The sequence below is a fragment of the Pelophylax lessonae genome (genome assembly GCF_965119305.1).
Source record: "Pelophylax lessonae genome assembly, chromosome: 2".
Classification (NCBI taxonomy): domain Eukaryota; kingdom Metazoa; phylum Chordata; class Amphibia; order Anura; family Ranidae; genus Pelophylax; species Pelophylax lessonae.
The window spans coordinates 669,484,507-669,499,270 of NC_138769.1; the positions used below are offsets into that span (position 1 = coordinate 669,484,507).

Here is a 14,764-nt window from a genome sequence, read left to right on the forward strand (position 1 = left end):
AAAGCTGGATACACACTATACAATGTTCTATAGATTTTTTGTTTTTCCTTTAGATTGACCTAGTCCATTTAAACTTGAAAGTCTAAAGCTGGATACACAATATACAAGTTTTGTTGTTAGATTTCTTTTAGATTTACCTTCAACTATGTAGTGCAAGGGCCTGCCTGATTGCATATAAATTAAAAGTGTTTAGGTTTGACCTCATATTATATGGTTTTGGTAAATTTAAAGAAAAACTATAGAAGAAAGTTGTATAATGTATGGTCAGCCATAAGCTGGATACACACTATACAATGTTCTTTAGATTTTCTTTCATTTAGATTTACCAAAACCATATAATATGAGGTCAAACCTAAACTCTTTCAATTTATATGCAATCAGGCAGGTCCTTGCACTACATAGTTAAAGCGGTTGTATACTGCCGAAAAGAACAAACCATGCAAGACAAAGGCATAATGAGCAAGTAAGCATCACATACTAACTCATTTTTAAATACTTACCTTAAAACGAAGCCCCGACACGGACGCCCAAACATCGCTGTGGGAGCTGACATGCTCCCTCGGTGTCTCTTCTGGGTTCGGCGGCTCCGGCGCTGTGAGAGGCCGGAGCCGTGATGATGGCATGCGCGCGGGAGTCACTTTTCGGCAAGTAGCCGGCAAGAAACTCTGAACGTCCGCCAGACCTTCAGAGCGCATGGGCCGCTAGCGTCAGCGGCTGCATGCAGGGCAAATATCTCCTAAACCGTGCAGGTTTAGGAGATATTAATTGTACCTACAGGTAAGCCTTATTATAGGCTTACCTGTAGGTAAAAGTAAAAAAAAAAAAAATGAGTATACTACTCCTTTAAAGGAAATTAACAGCAAAACTTGTATAGTGTGTATCCAGCTTTAGACTTTCAAATTTAGATGGACAAGGTAAATCTAAAAAAAAAATCTAAAAAAACAAATAAAAAACATTGTATAGTGTGTATCCAGCTTATGGCATACCATACATTATACAATTTTCTTCTATAGTTTTCCTTTAGATTTACCAAAACCATATAATATGAGGTCAACCCTAAACATGTCAATTCATATGCAATCGGGCAGGCTTTTTCACTACATGGTTGAAGGTAAATGGTAAAGGAAATTGAATAAAAAAATTATATCATGTATGGCCCTCTCCCCAGACTGACAATGCTGCTGTCCAATGGTGTTCAAATTGCCTCTCCATCCAGAGTGGAGGCACAGAGGACAGAAAGTGTGCTACTGGCCATATAACCAGATGAAAATAAAGAAATAAAGCTTTTAAAATGCAGCCACCACATCTAAAATTGGTAAGCAGCAATATAATACATTTTTGGTTTTGGATGCGCTTTTAGGCTGATTTCTAGTACATGCTATTTTAATACTGTCATTTTCTTTCATATACCTTTTTTTTTTACTTTCGCCGCCGTATTTCTAAGCAAGCACATAACAGCCATAAACTAGAGAACTGCCATTGATTAAAGGTTAGTTTTATATTTTAAAGGGTTGCTTAGTTACAGCTGTAAAAACAACAACCCATTATAAAAGCTATAAAGAATTCTGTGCAACTCAGTCTTCTCAGATCTAGATTTTCATTTTTTAATAGATGACATTTTCACATCAACATTTGTAGATTAAAAATAGCATTCAACAGAACAAAGCAAGGTAACCCTCGCTTCTGTTGTAAAGCAGCTCACAAATCACTTCGGGACGCACATAAAATAAACGCTGGTTGTAAATGAAGTCGCTTCAACATATTTTACCTCCAGGAGAGACTCTTCCAGCTTAGCCAGCTGAATTTTCTTATCTTCCTCTTGTTGTAACAGTTTGGTTTTCTGTTCTTCAAGGTCCGGTTTTTCATGCTGAATGGTTAAAGCTAGAAGCTAAACACACATTTCCATGAATTAGCGCATAAGTGCCATCGACAACAATAAATCAGGAAATTCCTTTTGCAGCATGCTTTGTAATTACAGCACACGCTTCCCCCTACTTCTTTTAATGTACTACATCAAATAATTTGCATTCTTTTCAAAGAAGCCCTCGGCTTTCCAAATACATTTGCAGCGTATGATTGTCTGATTTCTCAAGGGTGACCACATGTGAAGTATTTCCCCAGTAAAAACGTGTAAGATGTAAGCACAAAGGAGTTATTATTACAAGCTAGATACACATTATGCATTTCTAACAATGGAATCAACCAGATCTACATAACAATGTTCTAAACAAAAAAACGAAAACCAAAAAAAAAGAAGGAAAAGCCAATAAAGCTAGGTATTGTCAGACATGTGCTTCCTTTTCCTTGCTCCCTAAAATGTTTCTTTTCTTTTTAGCAGTATACCATATAAATTACAACAGGCGTAATGAATGTTTTGGCTGTGGAACAGGAAGTGAAGGGAAATCTCCCCAATGTAACACAGATGGGAAAAAAAAGGACAGGAGTTAAAACAATTCCTTAGTCTATCCAAAATGGGCGAAAAAAAGCTTTGAAAGATAAAATATTCAAGGTATATTTCCCGCGCCACGTGAGGAGACCTATGAGTGTGTAAGGACCTAAATAAATTAAATGGTGTGATTCGCAGCTGCTATAGTAAAGTGCGAGTGCTCAAAAATGGATGGAGTAATCAATAAATATGTGATTACCTATAGCGCTTGCTTAAATGAATTGGTAAACAATCTGATAGATTACATACAAATCCCGTGATGCATTACAAATTTAATAATAATGTATAATAGTGCTGAGGTAAAATTGCAATAAATATAAAATACGGTACAATAAAACTGTATATATATCAAAATATGTTAAAACAAGTATTATAGAAAAAATATATCAATCACAAAAAAGTCCTTAAAGTTCATGTGCAAAAATTAATAAATTCATGTGCAATTAAAATATAAGTGCAAGTAAAAAAAAATAAACACAGTTGTGACTTCTTGACAGAAAATGTCTCTGCTCATGCTCTGAAGACGTCTAGCCAATGACGAAACGCGTGACGTCACACGAGCCGGAAGTGCCACTCTCCACCTCGTAGCTCATGTGTGACGGCATGTTTTACTGTTTCTATTGATTTTTTATTGTACTATTGCATTTTCCCTGTTTTTATTCGCTTCTCTATTTTATTGGGACTGTAACTTTTTGGATTGTCCGGATTGTGTGCAATAAATAACAATTTAAAAACGTTACTGCACTATCTGGATCTTTCTTTCCTTTCCATACATCCCCTATTGGAGGTGAACAGCAGGAGGAGTGTTACTGCAGAGAAAGACATCTGCCTCGAGGGAATGTACCCCGACCCAGAGAGGGTCACTAAAAGCACATATGGTCCTAGTGTCATAAGACATATAGGACCCCTGCGATCTGGTGAGTGTGAATTTCATCTACCTTTTCACGGTGAAACACTAGAAGGGACACCAGGGCAAGAGTGGTTAAATTTATCACGGAGCACCAAGCACCAATCACTTTATTTTTGGACATTTTCTGTCAAGAAGTCACAACTGTGTTTAATTTTTTTACTTGCACTTATATTTTAATTGCACATGAATTTATTAATTTTTGCACATGAACTTTAAGGACTTTTTTTGTGATTGATATATTTTTTCTATAATACTTGTCTTTACATATTTTTATATATATACAGGTTTATTGTACCGTATTTTATATTTATTGCAATTTTACCTCAGCACTATTATACATTATTTATTATTCAATTTGTAATGCATCACAGGATTTGTATGTAATCTATCAGATTGTTTACTAATTCATTTAATTAAGCGCTATAGGTAATCACATATTTATTGATTATTCCATCCATTTTGGAAAAAAAGCTTTGCTTTTAATTACACTTTAATACTTAAAAAGAAGACGGCCACCACCATTAAACAGACATTTTTTTCTAGCTTTTTAGGTCCCACCCTCATTTTTCAGCACCCCTGGATGATGTAATCATGTCTCTCATGCATGATGACATCATCGTGTCGCATGTGTGCCACGATGCAACAAGTCAATGTCCTCACAATAAGCGTTAAGAACTAAAGTGAACAGAATTAAAAAATTAAAGGCAGCCAGAAAGAGAAGAGACATATGTTTATGTCCTTTATCTTACTCTTTAACACTTACTTACTCTGGTTAATAATTATTCCTAAGTGGCGGTATTTGATCAGAATTTTTATGAGCGATAGACATCTTATCAACAGATAAAGTAAACATAATTGCATCCATATTTTTCTTTTATTCTCCATCTACCTCATTTTTAATTGCCTTTTTATAAGGACAATCCAAATTGGCCATTAGTTTATCTTTCTTTTAAGATCCAAAAATAGGAGTACACTTCATAGTCTTACCTTAACCCAAAAGGGGAGATAAGTGAAGCACTTATTTACATTATTCAGGTTTTGCAAATCCAATGTAAAAAAAATCAATTTTGCTTATGAATGTAATAATTTAAAATTCAGGTCACCCTTAATTAAGTGCATTTTCTCCAATTGGAGGCCCCACAATTTTTTCCATACTTTTCCCACGTGTCTTGGTATTGACTTGTCCTTATTAAAATGGATGCCTTTGTATGTTTCAAGATCTTCCTCCTTAGCTGTCTTATGGTTTTACCCATGTACAGCAAGGGGCAGGGACATTGTGCAGCACACTTGACTCCCATTGTGCTACAGTTGATAAAGGACTGAACTGAAATTTTCAAGCCATCTTTTGGGTTTATAAACTCCTTCACTGTGGGCAGGAATGAGTATGTTTTGCAATGTCCACAGTGATGTTAGCCCCCTGGAGGCCTAGGTAGTCAATTCTTAGTTAACCTCTCATTTTTATGTTTACTTCAAAAGTACTGTATAATATTTTTTTTTTTTTTTCTTATATTTCTTTCCCTTTGGTATGGAGAAAGGGAATAGAAGTACCACCGAGGAGGCTCTATTTTGCAAAGGATTGTGAGAGAGTAACAAATTTAGGACTTGATATCTCCTCCTTTCTGTTCCTCGAAAGATGTCCTCACCCCACCCTCTTTTTATGGCCTTATAATAATGTTACATGGCTGTCCAGCTTTAAAATCTTAGGTAGAACCTAAGAGAAGCAATTTGAAAATAAACTCACACAATACACAATTTGTTAGAAAGAGTTATCTGCATTCTAGTAACCTAAATAATGAACATGAAGAAATTAGGAGCTCTGATGGGGTGCTGATGGGGTGGACATGTAGTATTCACTGCATGTCTAATTCTTTACGCCTGTTGTAACAATTTCTTAAATAAAAGATATAATGCTGTGAAGTAGGAGGGTAGCAAAGGTAGAAAGACTATTCCTTTCAATGATTAAAGTTTTTGTTGCATTGTTCTTTAGAGGAAATTAAAGCGGAACTCCACCCAAGAGGGGAAGTTTCACATTAAGGACTTGTTCCCCGCTTCTCTTAAACATATGGCACTTTTGAGGAGTGCAGGGTGGGGGGGGGGGGGGGTACCCAATTTTGACAGGAACCCACTTCCCACTTCTGTTCCGAGCGCTCGGTAATGGAAGTTCTTCTTTCCCCTTCACACCTGCAGTCTTCTGGGACACTGACAGGTCCCAGAAGACTGCATCCACCACTCATGATGCCCAGCACAACTCGCGCATGCGCAGTGGGCACCCGGCTGTGAAGCCGCAAGCTGTCACAGCTGGGTGCCCATAGTTAAGATGCTGGGGCCGGGGACCGAAGATAGTGGGTGGGACCGCCTGGGGTGAGCTCATTGCTGGATCATGGGACAGGTGAGTGGCTCTTTTTTAAAAGTCAGCAGCTACAGTTTTTGTAGCTGCTGACCTTTGTTTTTACCACAGGTGGCTGGAACTCCTCTTTAATTTTTTTGTTTCTCCAATTCTGGTTGTATGTTGTGTATGTGAAGGTATTTTTTTTTTTTTTTTTTTTTAAGAGTGGGGAAGGGTTAGACCCTGTGTTGGATTTTTTTTTTTTTGCTGTATGTGAGCCCACTAGGAGATTCATGCTTTTTATTTTGGTGACCATTATCACCAGGATAGAAAGTGAGAATAATCCCAAAATGCTGACTTCAGCTGAAAGAGTTGAAGAAATTCCTGCAATGGGAACACCTGCTTCAGTTACAACCTTTTAGGACACATTAATTTTAATTTAGAAGTCCCTCTTTGATTTTTATGAATGTGTTGTGTTCAAAATCCACATAGTACTCTGTCTGAAAGCACTTGCCTCCTTTTTCTAGAAGATTTTTTTGGGCGCCTTTCTGACTAAGCTAGCCTTAGGCAGCCCCTAGGAAGATGGGACAAGGTGTACTACATTTACTTTGTCCCCTGGGTAACATAACTAATAAAAATGTTTCCATGACAAAACGTAAAGGGATTCAAGTGGCAGAAAATAAAAAGGTAAGGATTTACCTCTTCTCTACCCTATTAAAAAATGCATTTACATGCACTTTAAGTGAAAGATAAAAGGTACAACTTTAGCACTGAGAGCAAGGAAGAAGAGTAAGAATCATACCCGATTTTAGCTTTTGTTACCACCCATATTTAAGATCCTTGTATGTGAAGGGGAAGGGAGTTGAGGATGCCAGGTCATAATGGAGGTGTTGTGGCCATCACTGGAAGGAGGCTGCTACATCTAGGACTTTAAATATAAACCATCCTAGTGGATGAGCACAAGAGAAACTGGAGCCACCTTCATTCAGCCTAATGGGCTCCTTCTCCTTGTCAGGATAACATGGGATGGTTGTACTGTGGTTCACAGAGGTGAACTTGGCTGGATCCTGCACTATTGCATTGGGAACATGCATACAGTTTAAACTAAGCCCGCCCCTGTGCAGAGGGGTGTAGTCCTTTTATTTACCTCTCTCCCCAGGGGCAAAGCTTATACCCCAGAGTCTGTTATGGGCTTCAATGTATATTTGTGTACAAAAATAACTGTAAAAAACAGAAAAAAACTAAAAAAAATGGTCTACATTTTTCTTTCTTTTTTTCAGTATGTGTAAGGTGCAATGGAAAATGGAAAAATTGATTTACTTCTAAATTCCCTATGTTGATGTACAATACAGGATGCAGGCCATGTAGTCATAGACCTTGGATAATAGTAACCCTAGGTGATTGGATACTGGGAAGCTTTTGGAAGACATGCCCACTGGGCACCTCCCCTACAACCCTACCCCATTTTATGAATCCTGGATACTGTAGCAAGCAATGTAGAGTAACCAAGGAATGAAAGGGAGGGTGACCTGTGTTGTGTACTGTGCTCCAAGATATGGGATTTACAGGCAAGCCAAAATTCCTCTTATCTTAATCGTACAGTGCAGGACACAGGCAAAGTATTCATATTTCCTGGAATGTCCCTATGCAATGAATAAAAAAGGTGGGCAGCAACTGGGAAAACAGAACTGTGCCAACAGGCTGAACAACAGCAAGGGTCAAAAAGACCCAACTTCAGAATACCTTTGCAAGAACCCTGCAGCTGGAAGCTGTATCCGCAAGAGATTGGACATCCACCTGGTAAAACTTTAAAAAAGTATGAACAGAGGACAAGGTGGTGGCTTGTCAAGGATGCAAAGCTCCTGGTGCCCCCTTGCTGGTTGATGTAAGCCATAGCCATGGAATAGGAGCATGGGTAGGTCAAAAGAAGGAGCATGCTTGTTCCAGGTCAACAAAAGGTTGTGTTGGAGAGGTCTTGAATGCCCAGGAAACTCTGGTGGAATCTGGTAGAATAAGCACACTCAAGAGGAGATTTTTCCCTGAGTTGGTAAGCGCTAGAGATCAGATTTCTTATCCATCATGTGATAATGGACTTGCGAGGTTCTGAGGACAGAACAAACATGGAATCCACCTGTCTGATCAAAGCTGTATCTTTGAGGTAAGCCCCAATGTCTCTATGTCCAGGCATCCTTTGGATTCTACTGGAAAAGAGCATAAAGATGGTAGGGCTATGTCCTCATTGAGGTGGAAGACTAATATCATAAAGGCTACTATGCAGGACAGGTCATCTAAGGGAATATCCATTATGGGTTCAAAGGGTGGTTTTAGCAGGGCAGAGAGAACCAAATGAGATTACAAGGAAGAAAAGGATGCTGCAATGGGGGCTAAATGTAAGATATACCTTGAAGGAAAGTTTTACCAAGGGGAGGGAGAGCCAAAGGTCTTTCAAAAGGACAGGTTTTGGCATTGTCCATCTTTATTAAAGTGGGTAGGGCCACGTTCTGGTCAAGACCTGATTGTAGGAAGGCCAGAATGCAAAGCACATTGGAGTGATCACTGGGATTGATGTTCCTGTGTTCCCATTAGACAAGAAAGGATTTCCAGATACAATAGTAGATCTTTCTGTAAGTGGCTTTACTTGCTTTTATCAATATGGAATAAGACTCACAGACCCCTCTATATTTTAAGACCTAGGCTTCAACAGCTATGCCGAGCCTAGAGAAAGAATATCTAGCAGATATGCCAGGGCTCATTTGCTAAAGGTCAGATTATATTTGCTTACCAGGTTTTTCTGGGTTAGTTCAGTACAATGATAATTACTGTTTTCCTCTCATGCTTTTTCTCTGTCTTTTTAAGTAGATGAGGCAGAATTTGTACTGAAGGGAAGGCATATATTAGCCTGAACTGAGACCAGTGAATTATCAAGGCCAGTGCAAAAAGGATACTTGGTCCTGGCTAAAAACAGAGGTAGGGTTTCTCTCCATGAGATTATCTGGTTTTCTTCCTTCAAGGATGCAAAGCCGTAGCCATGGGATAGGAGCATGGGTAGGTCAAAAGAAGGAGCATGATTGTTCCAGGTCAATAAGAGGTTGTGTTGGAGAGGTCTTGAATGACATTAGGAAAACAGTACACTCTCAAATGGAGGCTTCCATGAGGCCTATTACTCTTATGGAGATCTCATTAAGGGATGTCTTTTTTACCTAAATTCTGAGTGCATTTTCCAAGAGGAAGAATTTTGTTTTCGGAAAGGAAAACCTTTGTTTGGAATGTTTCCAGGACCAGACTCAATATTCCAGGTGAAGAGAAGACTGAAGTGCAGGTTTCTTTTTTTTTTAAATGGTCACCCAAATAAATCCTGAAGCTCCTCAATTGTCCTGTGGACGTTTGCCAAAAGCTAGACGGGAGAGGAGTCCTTCTGAAAAGGTTGTCTAGATAACATGTGACCTGGCTGCCCTGAGTTCTGAAAAGAGCAAGGAAAGGTGAAACCCTGGTGGGTGTGTCCTCAAAAGCTTGTCAATGTGCAATCACCTGAAGGTACAGGTCTATAACCCAAGGTCTATAAATATTTTGCCTGTGTTCTGTATTTTACGATTTAAGCTAAATGTTTTAGGTATAACAAAGCTTAGTCTAATTTATTAATCCGAGAAGGAATAGATATGGATCAAGAAATAAATAACAAAATGCAACCTACTATTAACTGAAATTATAGTGATCATCTGTCTTTTTACCTGTCCTCGTAATCCAGCCCTAGTGGTAGTAAAATTTACTTCTGTAACAACTGATGATGCGTCAGGTGGTATGAATGGAGTTGGATTACGGGTTGCAAGAAACAAGCGGAAGTCTTCATTATAATCAATGGTTTTCTCACCAATCTGGACAACATAGCGAGGGCCTGTGAAATCAATCAGTAAAGTCACGTTAAGGTATCTGTATTAATATAAAGTTATGGTGAAATATTTCAAAGTGTTTTAATAATTTTGTACATAAATTCACAATTATGCACATTTATCAAGGAAAGCATTTTTTGGGACACTTTATTCATCTCAGTGCACAGCAACAAACTGCTCTCCATGGTCAACAATAGCAACACCAATGTGGCAAATTACCGCACACTGATACCAGCGTATTTTAAGACCATATTTTTGCAGGATGATCAGCACATACTCCCCGCCTCAATCTTTACCTCCTACACATTTCGCTCTTAAACACTGCTTAATCATAGAGATACTTTATTGTACATCACAGTACTGTTCAAAAAGAATCCTTAAAGTCCTAGAGATTGATTAGGTGGTTTCCAATTTACAATAGTCAGCATTAATCAAAGAACAACATTAATCAAAGCACACTCTTGCTATACTTCCAATTTATAGTATTTATCAGCAGTAGAGAAGAATGAGTGACACAGCTGAATTTCCTCTGGCAGCTAGCTTACCCTGAGCAATCAAATCTTTTCTAAGTAACGGATACAGCACTGGTTCCACTCCATCCATCTCCTGGATAATAAGTGTCTTGCCAAATCGGACAGCCAACTCGAGAGCTGTAATGAAGTTTGCATCCTGCGTGTACATAAAATACAACATTGCAAGTTCCAGATTACTGAACTAGCAGCTCAGAGTAAATTGTTGATATGCATGAATATAATACAGTACAAACCCGATAATGCTGGGAAAAGTCTACAGAAAAAAAATATCTGCATGTTAAAAACATTCACATACATTCTTTAAGATTCACAGCCAAAATTGTCTGCTACATACGCAAAATGCACCAATACTGGGCGCCATTTCAGTATCTGCATATTGGGACCTTTTTCAGAATATCTCTCACCCTACCAACCACTCCTGACATACAATAGCTCACCTTATGTTATGGGTACTTGCAGAATCCCTGCTAGAGCTGCAAATGGTACTTGAATAATCCCTGCAGTACCTCCAACGTTACTCTTAAAATCCCTGCCCAGCCTTCTAAAGGCCTCTGGTTCCAGCCTTTGAAGTGGCTGGTCCTGTGTCTTCATGCAGCTATCTGTTTGATGAATAGCAATAATACTTGTCTACTTGTTGTTGACCTAGATTGACTTGGCTGCTTTCTTGCTTGCCATCTGCCTCGCCCTATGCATTGACCCTGACTATTCTTTTGCTTGCCATCTGCCTTCTCTTCTGCTTGGACCCCCGGCTACTCTTGTGCCCTTCCTGACTACTACCCGGAAGCCAACCTGCTGCTTCATTCTATCTTCTCTCCTCAATATTGCAACCTTGCTACTGCGACCCCTTGGTGAGGGACAACCAGAGGGCTATGTGGCTATGAAAAACCAAATAACTACACAATGTATGGCTTTCATCCCCGACCTCCCTTGTTTTTTCCACTCTATAATTTTTTCCCAAGAGCTACAACGAGAGAAACTTTTTTCTAATTGTGATTAGAACACTAACTGCTTGGCAATTTCAGTCCCACCCACTGTAAACTCCTTGCTATCTACTACTATAGGAAAGAATTCTGCGCACAGCAAAATTATGTAAACTAAAGCTGCAGCACCCAAAGGAAAATGCTGGAGCTTCCTGAAACCCGGCTCCATTAGATAAATTGAGATATCACAAAACTGACTGACTTTTTGACTTAAGCACATTTTTGTTTATGATTTAGTTGTATTATTTTTGAAAAAATACATGCAGTAATGTTGCATAGGAGAAACATATTATGAACAGGAATTGGTAACACAAATGCAATGAGTAGAATTAAGAACAGTAAGTAAAGTATTACATGGATGATTTTAGGCTTCCAAGATTATGGTAATACAGGTACAGTTATATTGTTAAACAGAAAATTTGGGCCAAACGTCCCATATGTTATGATATTTTTTAAGGTTTGCAGATTGAAAAGCAAGACATTCTTCAGATCTCTGAATCAAGGACACTTGGTTTTTTTACATCTGTAAAACTTGATGCATGCAAATATTAGTCTAGCAGCGAACAGGATACGAAGGGTCTGAGATTTGGTGAGGGTTTCTATGCCTATACTAAGGAGAGCGAAGGATGGAAATGGAGTTGTTACATGGGCTGTGGTATTTGATATTAATGTAAATACTTTGTTCTAGTAGCTTCTAGATTGGGGCAATTCCATAAAATATGAAAAAGGGATCCCATGCCTGAGTAACCTCACCAACATCTGTTGTCATCAATATTTGAGAATTTGGCTAATTGGATGGGAGTGAGGTACCATCTGTGGTGGAATATTTGGGATAATTCCCAATAATTAAAGCAGTTTGAGGAAATAAAGTTGTGGTAAATTAGCTTTTTGCCATTGGCCGTCAGTGTGTCAAATTTAACTCTGTCTCCCATTTTTTTTAAACCTTGATTTTTAACGAAAGGGAGTTTAAATTGAATAGTATTATAGAAAAGTGTGATACCCTTCACCTTTGGTTCTGAGCATGTTCAAAAGGAATACGCTTTTGATGGGAGGAGCACAGATGGGATGGGGCTTTTAGATAATCAAGAGGAGATTTGGTTGTGAGTGACTTTAGCACAATTTCAATATATCCGGCAAAGTATTGGTGCATTCAATTTTGTTTGCTGCCTGGAGGTGCTCTTTTTATTGTAAAATTAGAACTCCTTTAATTTAATTTTGCACCAGTATAGTAGAGACTAGCAGATATTCATTCATTATGTAATAATCATTAGAATGATGCAAGAGGCCTTAGTATTACTTAAATCTTGGTGTCCTTTGTGTATTTCTACCAGATATTTGCAGTATTCCAGTGTGAAACTGCCTCTAAGCAGGAGCTTCCTGTAATGAAGACCGTTCACTGCTGCTCTCTCCCCTTATGCAGATTGACTGGTCTTGTCTCTGCCCCTCCTGTAGATTTCTACAGGCAGCCTGTTGTAAGTAGGCCTTGTGAGTCCATTCCACAGTTTTTCTCTCTGTACAGGCTTTGTGCAGCACAGTGATGATGTTACTGCTGCTTTTACAAGGTACAGTAATATCCAAGTTTGAAAAGATATTTGGTGCACACAAAAGCAGATTTAAATCTTTTGTGGCTATTAAAGAATATAAAGTTTTTGTGCCCGGAGTTCAGTTTTAATGAGACTGTTTGAGTAAAAAAAAAAAAAAAAAATAGTTTCTCTGGTGAGGTAAGGACATCCAGAAACTTATCTAGCATGAAACTATTTCCATTCATTCCTTTTCAAATCAAAGTGAAATTACGGAACAGCCCGATCCACTGCTCTGCGCCTGATAAGACTTCAGAATTGTGCTAATTCTCTGCAGTATATTTAGCAATTATCATTTATCCTGGCAGCTTTCAAGATTTCAAAGTGGAACTCCTGCCAATCCCCCCCACCGCCAATTGTTGGATAGGACAAGTCAGAATGTTTGTTAGGCTTTTGTGTACCGACTGATGGTGGTCATCAGGACAGAAGATAGCGAGAAGAAATATTTCCAGTAGGTTGACACCCAACTGTAAAAATAAAAAGGTTTATAGTACAGTGAACTTAAATTTGCTGCTTACTGCATTATTATTTGTCAGTACTTCAAAACTGGTGCGGGACATTTGGAAGAACAACTACAAGTGCAATTATGAAAAGTGAATTACACTGTATTAACCAATGTCCTGCCAACTATTAGAGTCTAATCGCACATAAGAGTGAATTTAACCACTTGCCTAGTGGGCACTTAAACCCTCTTCCTGCCCAGGCCAATTCTCAGCTTTCAGCGCTGTTGCACTTTGAATGTAAATTGCACAGTCATGCAACACTGTACCCAAATGACATTTTTTTCATTTTTTTTTACAAACAAATAGATCTTTCTTTTGGTGGTATTTAATCACTACTAGGGGTTTTCATTTTTTGCTGAACAAACAAAAATAGACAGAAAATTTTGAATTGCTAGGAGTACCAAGACACTGATCAGTAGTCTGGACTCTTCCAGTGTCCAGACCCTTCTAAGCAGAAATTTTCAGAGGACGCCTCCCCAGGCGGACAGGCTGGCATCCATGGTGGCCACTGTCCAATAAAAGTGGAGGAAGGATTTACCCAGCCGAAATGCCTAAGGAGGAAGCCATCATATCAGGGACTCTTTCATCTGGATCAGATTGTCCAGAGACTGCGGATTCTCGTCCCATTTGTCCAGGATCTCGCTTGCAGGGACCTTGTATGGAACTGTGTAAACGGAACCACCTCAAAAAGGTAGACACCATCAGGTCCAGCACTTGCATGCAAGTCCGAAGGGATTACCATCTGTTGGACAGCAGGAGACGAATTACAGCCTGCAGTTTCTGGAGTTTGTCCAGAGGAAGGAGCACTCTGGCTAAGGCCAAGTCTAGCGTCAGACCCAGATAGTCCAGCTTTGTGGATGGAACCAGAGCAGACTTCTGCAATTTCTGAATTCAGCCAAACACCCTCAAGCTCATAAGGTGATTTCCAGGTTTTTCACCAGAGCAGTAGGAGACGCCGCTCACAGAATGTCGTCCAAGTAGCCCAGTACCGCAATCCCCACTGGAGTAACAATGTTAGCACCGGGGCCAACACTTTTGTGAAGACCAGAGGAGAAGAAGCAAGACCAAAGGGTAACGCCACAAAATTGATAATGCTCCTCACTCACGGCAAAGTGGAGGAAGTGCTGGAGACCGACACATATTGGAATGTGCAGGTAAGCATCCTTGTTGTCGATGGAAGCAAGAAAAATCCCCCTGATGCAGGGAAGACACCACCATGTGAACAGACTCCATTCTGAACTTCTGCACCCGCACAAAGCAGTTCAGCGCCTTGAGGTGTAGAATTGGATGCGCCTTGCCTTCCTTCCTGGGGACTGTAAACAGGTTTGAGTAAAAAACCCTGAAAACTTTCCAAAATCAGAACCGGGACCATCACCATTTAAAGTAAAAGGTCTTGCACCGCCCCAAAAAGAGCCTGTAAGGGAATCAGGACAGTCACACGTTGCAACTAGAACCTTACCAGAGGGTAAGAACCGAATGACCTTGTGGACAGAGGAATGACTTGTACCAGGGGAGTCCACAAGTCCGGGAACCAGCGATGACATCCCCCCCACCCCAGATGTGGGTAAGGGCGCACCTTTATGCTGAAGGGGCCTTGTC

The 14,764-nt window shown here is 39.4% G+C and overlaps 1 protein-coding gene across 1 annotated transcript in view; it reads right to left on the bottom strand.

Annotated features, from left to right (window-relative positions):
* DYNC2H1 (dynein cytoplasmic 2 heavy chain 1) overlaps positions 1–14,764 on the bottom strand; it is an 807,725-nt gene that overhangs the window by 469,498 nt on the left and 323,463 nt on the right. The window contains exons 65-67 of the mRNA XM_082246437.1: positions 10,115–10,238; positions 9,411–9,574; positions 1,769–1,888 (exon numbers count right to left, since the gene is read on the bottom strand). Of these exons, the coding sequence (XP_082102563.1) occupies positions 1,769–1,888; positions 9,411–9,574; positions 10,115–10,238 (408 nt within the window). The remainder of the gene's footprint in view (positions 1–1,768; positions 1,889–9,410; positions 9,575–10,114; positions 10,239–14,764) is intronic.